At 31.0% G+C, this 14,825-nt stretch overlaps 1 protein-coding gene across 1 annotated transcript; it reads left to right on the forward strand.

Annotated features, from left to right (window-relative positions):
- The first annotated feature begins 50 nt into the window (after positions 1–50).
- LOC143078862 (uncharacterized) lies at positions 51–14,825 on the forward strand. The gene is made up of 9 exons (XM_076253882.1): positions 51–261; positions 1,995–2,121; positions 2,531–2,603; positions 3,862–4,057; positions 4,551–4,622; positions 5,677–5,778; positions 6,183–6,223; positions 10,700–10,838; positions 13,116–14,825. Exons 1-9 carry the CDS (start codon positions 85–87, stop codon positions 13,224–13,226), a joined length of 1,038 nt encoding a protein of 345 aa, XP_076109997.1. The 5' UTR covers positions 51–84; the 3' UTR covers positions 13,227–14,825.

Genomic DNA, 14,825 nt, shown 5'->3' on the forward strand with positions numbered 1-14,825 from the left:
TGGAATAAAGAAACATTTCTTTTATATTTACAAATAGATGTTTTTCGAACACACCTTAAAAGTTAGCAACAAGAAAGCGTCAATATGGCGGACACCTTGCTAGTCCGTGCATTGAAAGGGAAACCAAAAACGTTGAATTTGTGTAATAAGAAACTTGACAAGGTTCCAAGGGCCATTGGAAAATTAGACTGTGTTGTACACTTGCAGTTGAGAGGGAATAAATTGAAGGATTTACCTATAGAACTTAGCCATTTGTTTCAGGTTGATATTTCCCATAAAATATAATTTTAAATTTTGTAAACAAATTTGTTATCAGAGTTAATGTTTCTTATTCAGGTGTAACAACTCAGAAAAGAAATTAGCATATCCATACTGAGTATTAATGTAAATGAAAAATATCGGCTCAGTTTGTCGAGAATATGAGGTATCAGGTCCGTTCGCGCCCAATATACTTTCGCACCCTACACGTTCGCACCTCGCACGTTTGCACTCTACACGTTCGCGCCCAATTTTAATTCAAATTCCAGTTGAATAATTGGAAAATCATGATTGTTGTTTTTAATTGCTTTCGTGTAAATACTGAATGTATTTATAGCTTGGTATGAGTAAACATTTGAAGATTTTAAATGAAAAACACAAAAGATAATTGTTTTTAACAGCTTGGTCCCTTTGATCTGAAACAATGAAACAATAAAATATAGCAATACACTATTATAACCAAAACATGATAAAATTTATTCAACACACAAAAAATAAAAACGTAGTCAGAATCTCACTTCATTTTGAAACAAGTCATTGAATAAAGTTATAGCAATACACAAACCAAAACATGATTAAGAGTTATTCAACACAAAATAAAACGTTGACAGAATCCCACTTTATATAGAAAGGAATATTTTTTTTTTAACAATACACTATCCAAAACATTTCAACACAAAAGAAAAATGCTGTCTCACTTTATTCTGAGACAATGAAAACAATTATACTTATAAGAATAATACTTGCCAAAACTTGATTACAAAGTTATTAAACACAAAACCAATTAAAATTGGGCGTGAACATGTAGGGTGCGAACGGTTTTTGGGTGGGAACATGTAGGGTGCGAAAGTGAAAGGGGGCGAACATGAGTGGGTGCGAACGTGAATGGGCGCGAACGGACCCGGATTCAGAATATGATAACACATGTGCACTCGTGCAGCATTTATCTGTTCAGCCACCATAGTGTTAATTAACAGCTACTTATTTATTGTGTGGCATCGCAGTATTAACATTTGAGGTCAAGTTCCTATTAATATAATTGGTCAATTTCATGGTGAATTGTAGTATTTGTAATATGTTTGTAAGATTCATCAAATTAATAAACGGGGTTGGAGTTATTGTCAATGTGACAATGACCCCAACCTGTTCCTTTCTGTGCTGAGATTAAGATGGAATGGCAGACCAGTTTACTCCCAGTAATTCAAAGAATAACGGGAGAGTATTTACTCCTTTTTTGACAAGATTTTATGAAAATGACAACTTGGACCTTTAATTTGAATCTGATTAAATTCAATTTTTATGACTAAGTAAAAAAAAATTTATTCTATAAGTCAAAAAAATAGGTAACACTCAAAATGTAAAAGTGGAAAATTAAGATGCTATTTATCTCCCCTGAAACAGGTACATTTGTATGTTATGGCCTTACAGTTTATCTTTTGTATTATGTTTTAGGTATCAGATACTAATTTGTAATACAAATGTACCATCTATGTACCAATACAATGCATCAGATAATTCCCTTTCCTTAATTAGAATATTATAATATGATAGGGAACCGAGGTTTTACAAAGACACATCTTGAGCTGTTTTTAATGAATAAGCTATACAGGCTGACCAAAGGTCAGTAGACATTAAGCAATCTGTAACATCATATAGCATATGTATTGTGACAAGACCTGTTCTTTCTTATTTTAATAAGGCCACATGTAATAACAAAATATCTTTTTGTTTTATAGTTACAGATACTGAACTGTGGAAACAATGAACTTGAAGACTTACCAGAAGTTTTGGAGTATCTCACTATGTTGGAGAAATTACATCTGTTTAACAATAACCTAAAGAATCTGAACCCCAAAGTCCTAAGTATGTATTGTTCATCTTTTTAAAGTGTTCTTTACTGATTATCAAGTTTTATATGATATAATTGATATGTAATGTAAGTCTTAACAATACTGTTGTTGAAGAGTGCTACTGTACATGTTTAGTAAATAAGGGTAAGATTGTTGCAAATTTATGTTCTAGTGTTTACATGATTGCTTATTGTAATGTTTTTTAATGTGTTAAACCTGCATTAGATTGTACAGAATTTGTCTGAACATGTTCGAAAATTATGCAATAAATTTCTTCTATTAACTTTCGATACTTTGTTACTCATGTTAGCATTTTTACATATATATGTGTATATTACGTGAAGTAGCTTATGGTACATGTTGTGTATAATTTATTCAGTTAATGTATATATTCTTGATATTGATTGTTAGTTTGTTTTCAGCACATCTGAGAAACTTGACATTCTTGAATATAAATAATAATCAACTCAAGACTTTTCCACCAGAAATATGCAGGTAGGTAAAAAAGATTAATCTATTGTTAATATTTAAAAGAGTGTACACACTAAAATTCCATTTTTGCATAAATAAAATTTAATAGTTAAATTGGTGGGGAAGGGGGAATGTTTCTGACATTCACTTATTGCACTTAGAAGGTTTAAAACATATGGTATTACAATAATGTTAATATTCACAGAAATTTTAATGTACCATGTTGACTTATTTGTAGATAAAAATCTTGTCTTGAACTAACATTTATTGGGATGCCATTAATTCAAATTTCAGTTTTGTTAAGCTTCATACAAAAGAAAAGACCAAAAAGTTATAAGATTGTACTATGGGCTTGCATGTTAATTCAGTTGGTTAAACGTGTGACTTTTAATACAATAATATGTCGGTCATGATTCCCTTACAATTTAATTGTTTTGGTTTTATTTAAATGGACACTTTTGATGAACAGTTTCATTGCCATTATCAAAAATCCAAAATGCACCTGACCAAATCAAACTTTCTTAATACATTTGTAACTGAGAAGTTTTGCATTACCTCCCCTTATTTTACTGCAAAATTAACAATAAAGCTCTTATTTCCACTTGTACTTCGAAATTTTATACAATTAGCTCTGAAGCAATGAATCGTGTAAGTTAAACGGCCTGTACTAGTCCATTTGAAAAGATATGAATTGAATTTTTGCCAAAATAGTTAGACAAAATTGAATTGTCAAAGAAATTTTAAGGTAAGAAAATGTTTAAGATGACAAATTTTGATGAGAGAAGAATCAGCTTCATTTTCAAGACATCTTGTCTACTCTATACTATATATTTATCAACCCCTGCTTTAATTATTGTACCCCACTTTGAAAAAGTCAGGGTATACTGTTTTACCTCTGTCTGTCCGTCTGTCCCATGAATATTTTTCGTGGCATCTTTATCAGGAACTACAATACCATGATTTCTGAAATTTGGTTTCAGGGTTTATTCAAGTCAGCTATACCATGTGATGTGTTTTCAGATTCATCACTCAACAACTTCCTGTTTACCAAACACTTGTATCATTTTAAATATGATAGCCAAGTTGAAAATTTTCATCACATTTTTTTCATTAATTACAATACCATAGTTTCTGAAATTTGGTTTCAGGGTTTATATAAGTCAGCTATACCGTGTGATGTGTTTTCAGATTTATCACTAATCAACTTCCTGTTAACCAAAATATTTGGACAAGGGTATCATCAGTGAGCGGTAACTCACAGTTTCATTTTTTTTTTTTTTAGATTGTCCAGTTTACAGCATTTAAGTTGTACTAACAACCAATTGACAGAGTTACCAGTTGAAATGTGTGCTTTAATTAGACTTGAGGAATTCCATGTAGCTGGGAACCAGTTAACAAGCCTTCCATTAGAGTTTGGATTTCTGGTGAATTTAGAAAAATTATATCTACAGAAGAACAAAATAAGAGAATTACCAGAGGTATTAGTTTCTAAAATATCTAAAGCTATTAGCTTAAACTTTGACTTGTAAAGATATGCAATTTTGTTTTTTATTTTTACTTAAAAACAAAATTTGAGTACAGGTTTCAAAAGAAAATATAGTGTGATGGGGATTCTTGTTTTTTTTAAATGTGGATAAACTATAATTGTAAAGAAAAGAACATTCTTTATGGAGGGTGGTAAAGGGATATTTTCGTGCAAAGTGTTTTGCCATTTATATTTCACGTGCAGCTGTTCTTTATTCACTGTGTTTCATGAAATCGGTGAAAAGATCAACGTGCAAGACATTTCTAATTGTTTGTTCAACTTGAAATGGCAATTCTATTTTGTGTTCTTCCGTGCAGATACTCCCCCTTTACGCCCCTCTTTATGTGTAGTGATACTTTAAAAGCAGCTTTTACATTAAATTTTGACTTCTTTGATTTATTAACAATACAGCATAATAGATGTAACATGTATTTTTGTATTTGTAGAGTTTGGGGAAATGCTATAAGTTAAGAACATTAGACATTGCAGCAAATGAATTGAGAATATTTCCTACAGAGGTAACCATTTAAAATGTCTTAATATGTTAATATCTTGTTTCACATGTGAATGTGATGGAGTGTTTTTAAATAAAGCATATATATTGTATTGTATTGTATTGTAAAGTGAACAGTTTTAGAATATACATACTAATATAGTTATGTGGGAACAAAGTACATAAAGTTAATATCAACACTTGATATAAGCAGTGCTTTTTTTAAATGATTTAATTGTAGGTTTGTCTAGTGACCTTTTTTAATTCCACTGATTAATATAAAGGGGGCGTTTAATCTGAATTACCCATCTGAATTTATGAAACTAGTGTGGTTGTGTTGTTGAGTTGCTGTCTCATTGAATTTATCACCAACATATTTTATATATAAGGTTGATATATGTCCACTTAACATATTTGAATACCTTATATTAGTGTTTTTTTTTATTTTGTTTAATTTTAAGCTAAAATGTTTAAAGCCCTGTTATATATATGATACTTCAAAAATGAACATGCCAAAATATGCTATGCATCGCCATGCAACATAATTAAGTTCATAAAAATGAATAAAAGGGGGCAAGATGAGATAATAAAATTAACACAATCACAACAGTAGTGATAAAACTCTTAAAATGCAAAAGATCTCATCTTTACAGTGAAAACTTCAAAATGTTCTTATTTATAGATACTGTTTAGTATTACTCATTTGATCATGTCTCTAAATTTGAGTTACATAATAGCAGGACTGCCCTTTACAGTGTCAAACGGTCCTTTTCGGCTATGGTTAGTGTCAAATTGGTTAAAATTTTACTGTGATTCTTCAAAACATCCTTATCTTGATTCTTCAGAGGCCTCAAATAGTTATTGTTGCTTTTTTATTTTTTTTACGTGATTCTTCAAAATTAGTTGAAGTGTTATTGTCTTAATGAAAGTGTACATTTGATTGTTGTGCACCAAAAATTACTTGTTGTTTGTCAGGTATTTTTACCGTCATTCATCATGAAGGTACCCACATTACAACCCTCATATATATTATTTAATCTATGTTTAAGTTTACATAAGTTAAATATATATATTTACAGTTAGCATCGTTACCTTTAAAAGAATTATTTTGTGAAGCCAACCCATTGTTACAGCATATTCCAGTCCACTCAGTACAGGAAGAAGAAGTTCTGTCATTAAAGGTAGGTAACCTCCTCAATCAGGTGGTACATAACACTACTGGGAGATAACTATGTAAAATCATATGAACGCTTTAATCACAGTCTAATGTGAAGAAAACATGAAGCTTCTCAATGATCAAAATAAGTGTTTGTCAAACTGCTATATATCCAACCAATTTTTTCCGATAATGTGTCTGGTTCGAGTATTTTTAAATTTGGATATTTTTGTCAAAGGTTCAAGGTAGAAATTTTGTACCACCTTAATACATTAGTTTCATAGGTTATATATATGAAAGTAATAAAGGTTTTAACATCTTGTTTGTACATGTATTGAAAATAGAACTTTAGATTTAATAAGAATCATTACTTATAGAGTCAACTTTGAGTCAATATGCACTGAATCAAATATTTACTGTGCTTTTCAGGAAATGACAGCAAGATATGTGATGAGAGAACTTAAAGACAGGTAATAGAACAGACCAGTAACAATTATCATGTAGTAACTAATTTGATCTAAGACATCAGGACACTTTATACTTTGACCATTTATGGTCTGTCTCTACACTTATTAAACCCCTATAGAGCTAGAGATTTAGTTAATGGCTATCTCTTGAACAAACAAGTCAATAAAATTGAGAATGGAAATGGGGGATGTGTCAAAGAGACAACAACCTGACCATAGAGCAGACAGCAGTCAAAGGCCACCACTGGGTCTTCAAAAAAAAAAATGAAAAAAATAGCATTTGCAGAAAAAACACTATTTAGTTAAAAAAATGCATATTTAGTTGGAATACTAGTGTTGAATATTAAAAAAATAACTTTTAATACACATCACTTTAATAAAGAATTCATATTAAAAACTTCTACAGAAGATAAGGAGAATAGCTCACCACAAAGAATCAAAAGAAAATACTGTAAATTCATTGATATTCATTGGATACAAATTTTTGTAGATTTTGTGATTAAGTTAACTGTGCATTGAAGTGTTCAACTGTGTAAAGGTTTTCTATAGTCTTGTTTGTAGACATTGGCAAAACCACAAATTCAAACATTTTCTAATTTACAATTTAACAAAAATTGGTACCCACGAAGAAAAAAAATGAATCAACAGAATAAATATAACTTTTTGATATCTGCATATACTTCTTGTTTAAGAACAAGAAATTGAACTAAAGACCTTATCTATAATGATAATCATTATGGATTGGTTTAATGAAAATATGAAATTATATATATTCAGGTTTTTTTTTAGTATAACTATTTATCATGTTCATTAAGCTTTTAAATTCTCTTATTTTAAGAACTAACACGATTTCCAGGTAACTTTGCTTGAAGAAAATAAGTCAATGTAGATGTTGTATGATATTTTCATAACTATTGAAAAAACTTAATTAATGTCGTCACTATTTTTATAGGAATTATCTTTAGTAGATGTTGTAACCTGATCTTTGTTTTTTTAAGATAATTTTATTTATACATATTTGAGAGAATTCCTAATTTCCATGGCACGTAGTGTAACGAGAATTAATTGTCTTCTCACATAGTAGTTTGAAGCCGTATGAATTTTTTGGGCAGGAAAAATTATTGTGTTTAATAATAGGTGTATATATGGTCATTTCTAGCCCTGCCTTACTTGAGTGAACATCAATTTTTATAACATGTACATTAAGAAACGTTTTTTTAAATATTTTGTATATAAGTATGTTCAAATTAGCATTAAAGTTAAAACTTTTTGTTATATATAGGTGATATGGCTATACAAACGTAATCGGATTTGGTTATTTCAGATTCTTTTCTGTCTTCAAATTATTTTCATTTAGCCGCAGTCTTTTGACTGATAGCAGATTTTTTCGCATTTAAATGTTTTCTTATATGTTTTTTGAACATTCTTATATCAAGTGCGGTCAAACACTTGGGGTTTCGCCTGGCATTGACAAAGGACACAGGTTTCTAAAAGTAGTTTTTCCTGGACGGCTACGAAACAATTAGATATAAGTAGAAGATATTAGAAGTCATTATGGTTACCACAATTTTTAATGTGTATTGATGTGACATGTTTGTACATATTTGTTTAATAAAATCGGCAGCTCAGAAAATACACAAGCAGCAAACATAATACTGTATCATACTTTCATCACTGAAGTTTTTCTGTCATGAAAATTGCAGCAGATGTGACATTAATTTTTGCTTCAGCAGAGACAAAATTCTCAGAAGCCATATAATAGTTTTACATTTACTGTGTTCAGTAGGCTGCCTTATTTCATTATGTTGTTATAGAGCCAAGAACATAAGTATTTTTGTAAAGAACATTGATCCTGATTTCCTTTTTTAATCTTAATTAGATAGCAACAAATGGTTGATTTTGGTAAGCATCTTTTTTCCTGGTTTCAAACTGTATTAAAAGTAAAAACATTAATAGCATAAACTATATCTTTTAGCTTTTATAAATGTATGAGAACATTTAATAAATACAATTTGTGCATACTTCAAGAAACTAGTATTAATTTACATGTTTTTGTCAAGCCGGCAACTTTAGTTGCAGAAAGCTCGACATAGGGATAGTGATCCGGCGGCGGCGTGGCGGCGGCATCGTTAGCTAACTTCTTAAAAGCTTTATATTTTAGAAAGTGGAAGACATGGATGCTTCATACTTTGTATATGGATGCCTCATGTTACAAAGTTTCTGTCAGTCACATGTCCAATGTCCTTGACCTCATTTTCATGGTTCAGTGACTACTTGAAAAAAAAGTTAAGATTTTTTGGTAATGTTCAATTCTCTCTTATTATAAGTAATAGGATAACTATATTTGGTATGTGCGTACCTTGCAAGGTCCTCATGCCCATCAGACAGTTTTCACTTGACTTCGACCTCATTTCATGGATCAGTGAACAAGGTTAAGTTTTGGTGGTCAAGTCCATATCTCAGATACTATAAGCAATAGGTCTTGTATATTCGGTGTATGGAAGGACTGTAAGGTGTACATGTCCAACTGGCAGGTGTCATCTGACCTTGACATCAATTTCATGGTTCAGTGGTTATAGTTAAGTTCTTGTGTTTTGGTCTGTTTTTCTCATACTGTATGCAATAGGTCTACTATATTTGATTTATGGAATGATTGTAAGGTGTACATGTCTAGCTGGCAGGTTTCATCTGACCTTGACCTCATTTTCATGGTTCAGTGGTCAAAGTTAAGTTTTTGAGTTTTGGTCTTTTTTTCTAATACTATATGCAATAGGTCAACTATATTTGATGTATGGAAATGTTTTATGATCTATTTGTCAGCCCCGCAGGTTTTATTTGACCTCGACCTCCTTTTCAAGGTTCATTGCTCAGTGTTAACTTTTTGTGTTTTGGTCTGTTTTTGTCGAGCCTGCAACTTTTGTTGCAGAAAGCTCGACATAGGGATAGTGATCCGGCGGCGGTGGCGGTGTTAGCTAACTTCTTAAAAGCTTTATATTTTAGAAGGTGGAAGACCTGGATGCTTCATACTTTGTATATAGATGCTTCATGTTACGAGGTTTCCGTCAGTCACATGTCCAATGTCCTTGACCTCATTTTCATGGTTCAGTGACCACTTGAAAAAAAAGTTCAAATTTTTTGTAATGTTGAATTCTCTCTTATTATAAGTAATAGGATAACTATATTTGATATGTGCGTACCTTGCAAGGTCCTCATGTCTGTCAGACAGTTTTCACTTGACCTCGACCTCATTTCATGGATCAGTGAACAAGGTTAAGTTTTGGTGGTCAAGTCCATATCTCAGATACTATAAGCAATAGGGCTAGTATATTCAGTGTATGGAAGGACTGTAAGGTGTACATCTCCAACTGGCAGGTGTCATCTGACCTTGACCTCATTTTCATGGTTCAGTGGTTATAGTTAAATTTTTGCGTTTTGGTCTGTTTTTCTCATACTATATGCAATAGGTCTACTATATTTGTTGTATGGAACGATTGTAAGGTGTACATGTCTATCAGGCAGATGTCATGTGACCTTGACCTCATTTTCATGGTTCAGTGGTCAAAGTTAAATTTTTGTGTTTTGGTCTGTTTTTCTCATACTATATGCAATAGGTCTACTATATTTGTTGTATTGAACGATTGTAAGGTGTACATGTCTAACGGGCAGATGTCATGTGACCTTGACCTCATTTTTATGGTTCAGTGGTCAAAGTTAAGTTTTTGAGTTTTGGTCTTTTTATCTAATACTATATGCCATAGGTCAACTGTATTTGGTGTATGGAAATATTTTATGATCTTTATGTTAGTCGCACAGGTTTTATTTGACCGTGACCTCATTTTCACGGTTCATTGCACAGTGTTCAGGTTTTGTGTTTTGGTCTATTTTTCTTAAACTATAAGTAATGGGTCAACTATATATGTTGTAAAGAAGCATTGTTAGCTGTACATGTCTGCCTGGCATGGTTCATCTGACCTTGACCTCATTTTCAAGGTTCATTGGTCTATGTTTAGTTATCTTGGTTAATGTTAAGTTTATGTGACAATTGTTATAAAGCTTAGCTTTATACTTAGGACTATCAACATAATATCAATGATTAGTATAGAAGGCGAGACATTTCAGCGTGTGCACTCTTGTTTTAAACTACAAGCAATAGGTCAACTATATTTGTTGTATGGAAGAATTGTTAGCTGCACATGTCTGTCTGGCATCATTCGTCTTACCTTGACCTCACTTTCATATGGTTCATTGCTTAATGTTTAGTTTTCTTGATTAATGATAAGTTTATGTGACAGTTGTAATCATGGTAATAAAACTGTATATTTAGGACTATCAACATAATATCAATGATTAGTAAAGAAGGTGAGACATTTCAGCATGTGCGCTCTTGTTTTTAACTTAGTACTGTTTTGTTATCCAGGCAATTGACTTCTGTCATACTTTGTAAAAATATATTTCATATTTTATATTATTATTTTTTAGGTGGTCTTATTTACGGAAAGCCATTCGACATTACCCCCAAATAAAAGATATGTTGGCCCAGGCCAGTAAATGTGCTGTGTGTGGTGAATCATTCCTCAATACTTGGTTAGAATGTGTCAGATTTGTGGATGCTCAAGGGGTAAGAATTGATTGTCCAATCAAAAGCCTGCATTTTGTAAAGTGTAATATGTTTATATCTGGCTTGTAATTATCTAATTGTATATTATAAATACAACCTAGTTCTGGTCTAAATAAAATGTTATAATCATGATTTAAGATGTCCCTAAAAATTCGTTCCTTTAGTTATAACTTTCACACACTTATTCCATTGCAAAGAGAATCTTTGTCAGAAGTTATTTCTGAGTTTTGTTATAACTATAGCTTAAAAAAAACAAACACATATTAAACTGTTGTTAGAGAAATAGGTTAAGCTGGGAAGCAAAATTTGATAGCTAGTAGTATATGATTATTACTGGATTTCTGTTTCCTAGAAAGATTAAAAAATCATCATAAATACAATGTTTTCTGGATATGCTGTGGATTCATTGGTTTTTAGTGGGGACCAATTTCTGTGAATAGACTACTTTCACATTACAGACTTTTGACTTTGGATTATATGATTTTTTAGCTCACCGGGGCCCAGATGCCCTATGTGAGCTTATGCCATTACTTGGCGTCCTTTGTTGTCCATTGTCTGTCGTCGTAAATTATTTCAAAAATCTTCTCCTCTGAAACTACTTGACCAAATACCTTCAAATTTTATCTAAATGTTCTTGTTTATAAATTGTATCCGAAGTTTTGATTCATTGACAAACATGGCCACCATGGCTAAAAATAGAACAAAGGGGTCAAATGCAGTTTTTGGCTTATATCTCAAAAACTAAAGCTTTTAGAGCAAATCTGACAAGGGGTTAACTTGTTTAATTGGTCATAATCTACATGCCCTGAAATTATCAGAAGAATCGAACAACCCATTGTTTGGTAACTGCCAATGAACTGGTAGTTTAAACGAAGTTTTGCAGTTTTTTGTTATTATCTTGAATATTATTATAGATAGATATAAACTGTAACGTGACGGTACCCAAATTGCACCTATTTTGACAGTTTTTTCATCTACGTTTTTTTATGATAAAGACAAAAATGTCCATTCTGTGTTTATTTTGTAGCCGTATCCTTCTTTATTATAAAGGTACACCAATTTGATTTTTATTCCATATGGAATCATAGAAAAATTGGTCTAAACTGACCTCCAAACCATCAATGATTTTGAAATGATGAGTACCCAAATTGCATCCATGCTTAAATTCACATCGTCAAAAGTCTAATAACAGAGCTTTTGTTTAATTTCTTCAAATATTTTGAACAATTGAATATTAGTCCATGCTTACTCTTCATTATTTTTTAAACGGATACTTGTAACATATTGTATTTGCTCATTTTAAAAAGATGACGTTTTGATGACGTCGCATAGCGACGTTTCAGTACATTTTGCTTTTTCAGTAAATACTTCATCTGTTGATAAATACTGTGAACGTTTTGTCCATATCTAAATAGTTTTACCTATGTTGAAAGATGTGTTTAGTATCAAATCATAAAAATACAAATTGTTAAGTCTCTAGGAAATCTTGTAAGATTTTCGCTGCTAGTTTTGCTAAATAGGTGCAATTTGGGTACTCGGTGCAATTTGGGTACCGTTACGTTAAGCAGCAATTATGTTCAGCAAAGTAAGATCTACAAAAAAGTTTTAATGACTAAAATTGTCAATTGACCCCTTAAGGAGTTATTGCCCTTTAAAGACAATTTTACACAATTTGTTCATCAAGTTTGCTAACATTTAAAAATCTTCTCCTCTGAAATACAGGTGAGCGATTCAGACTCTTGAGAGCCTCTTGTTTGACAGGTAACCTAATCTGTAGTAAGACATCCTAGTACTCTGTCAAGTAAGAGCAACCAGTCACTTTTTATTGACAGAGTATCAGGATGTCCAACCACAGAAAAGGTAACCTGTTGAAAACATATAAACTGGAGTATGGAAATAGTCTATGGTAGACAAATTGTAATTTCCTATTGATTTGATTTGGTGATTTTTCAAAATCTGAATACAGATCTAAACAAAATGTATACATCCTTGAATAGTTAGATTTATTAAACAACATATACCCATAAAATCTGTGAAAATTGGTACCCCAGGAATAATAATGAATCCATAGTAATTAACAATTCTTTGGGAATACCATTGCTCTACATGATAATTGCTGCATTTATTGTTGATTGAATAATTAGGAAAAAATATCAGAAATACAGGTATACTTGATCGATATGATTACCTACAGGTATTTCTTCAGAATACTATTACTGGTTTTTTATCATTTTACAAATAAAACAAAATAATGATACAGGTCATTTTTAATTTCAGGACCTTAAGCTGAACAACTTAAATGGACTAGTGCCTGTTCGAGCTCTTCTGTGTTCATACAAATGTTTTAATTCTGCTGGACATGACTATTATGGGGTAGCATTTCCCTAACCCTGATGATATGTATTGTTATGCTCTTTTTATACTGAAATGCCTGTATTTATTAAGCAGAACTGTGATATTTCATTATGCCATTATTTTGCACTGCTGACAATTTTTTTATTAACATTTTCTTGAGTTTAATTTATGTGTATGGTCCACTTTTGTCCTCAGAAATCTCAAAATATTGGAGGCTATCTACTCTCGGTCATTACAGATTTTTACTGAAATGTTATAAATTCGTTTAGGAGGTAGTTTTAAAAATACATAGAGGTGAATCTGTTACCTTGTAGTAATATTGCTTAGGAAGATGAAAAAAAATGTTCCAAATAAGAATTTGATTTATACTGTGGATTTGGAAATATTGTAGGTTACAAATTTTCATGGATTTTGTGGGTAATCAGGTATTTAAATGTTCAACGAATTACACTTTTTTTTAAAGGCATGAACCCAGACTTTGCCAAAACCACGAAAGTAAATATCCACGAACATGCAAGTTTTCCTCAATCCACGAAAGTTGATACCCACAAAAATAAAAAAAATCCACAGTATTAGGGGAGATACCTCAATTTGTTTAATTGATGGGTGACTGAATTTGAACAAAAAATATTTTTCAGTTTTAGAAAGAAAATATTGATTTTTGTTCTTAAACTATTCAATGAAACCTGTCTCCTCTAATAACATGTATTACATTTGAAGCATCAAGTTTTGTTTAAGTTTACAAAATTAGGATTTAAATAACCTACAAAGCAAGGGATTTGCTTTCCATTTAGCTTTATAACTTCATCTAAAGTTATCATAGATAAAAACAAGTATTATATTTATATAACAGACATTATATTTTAAATGTATGGAGTGTTCATTTATGCGAAAAATTCTCATCATATCTTTACTATTACTTAATTGTTCAGCAATTATCATTCATACTATCTAATTTTTTATAGCACATTAGCTCGATCACCAGCAATCTATTCTAAAATTGATAAGAGTTTTGATATTTATTTCTGTTCTATGAACTGCAAAATATAGGTTAAAATTGAGAATTAGCATATATTTATTTTTAAATTCAGATCATAAACATGTGTATTAACTTATAAGTTTGATGTGACCACAACTTCATAGTAGTTTATTTTGATCAAAAACTTTGAACTTATACAGGGGAAAAAAAGCCCACATACTTGAAAACATAATGACCATCTACTATTGTGCTCTTTTTTAAAAATGTACAAAATTTACAGGTATAGATAAATTCGTTAGGGAGCAACAAAATGCTGAATGTCTATCTTATAAAGTTTTGAATAATTTCTTGAAGATGATTTGAGGGTGCCCTGTGAATCTTCAGATAATCAAAAAATTGTATATGAAGCATTTTTAATGATTATATAACATTGCAATAATTAAAAACTTGCATTTTCTTGTTTTTCTCTCAGAAATATTTTACTATAATAGCACATAAATGAATCTTGCATTGTTGTTGAAAATATTACCATTCATTAGTCTTTTTACACATATATATTGAGATTTTTTTTGTATCAAATGTTTTCTTTTTTATGTTGAATCGTTGTACATGTATTATAAAGATATATGAACTGTTAATAAAAGTGATCTGTT

This window comes from Mytilus galloprovincialis, chromosome 6, assembly GCF_965363235.1.
Source record: "Mytilus galloprovincialis chromosome 6, xbMytGall1.hap1.1, whole genome shotgun sequence".
Classification (NCBI taxonomy): Eukaryota; Metazoa; Mollusca; class Bivalvia; order Mytilida; family Mytilidae; genus Mytilus; species Mytilus galloprovincialis.

What these genes read in the sequence shown, in the direction of transcription:
- LOC143078862 (XM_076253882.1), top strand. Translation starts at nt 85, where the DNA reads ATGGCGGACACCTTGCTAGTCCGTGCATTGAAAGGGAAACCAAAAACG. An exon ending in TCTGAACCCCAAAGTCCTAA is followed by an intron (nt 2,122 to 2,530) that starts GTATGTATTGTT and finishes GTTTGTTTTCAG; the next exon opens with CACATCTGAGAAACTTGACA. An exon ending in TTTCCACCAGAAATATGCAG is followed by an intron (nt 2,604 to 3,861) that starts GTAGGTAAAAAA and finishes TTTTTTTTTTAG; the next exon opens with ATTGTCCAGTTTACAGCATT.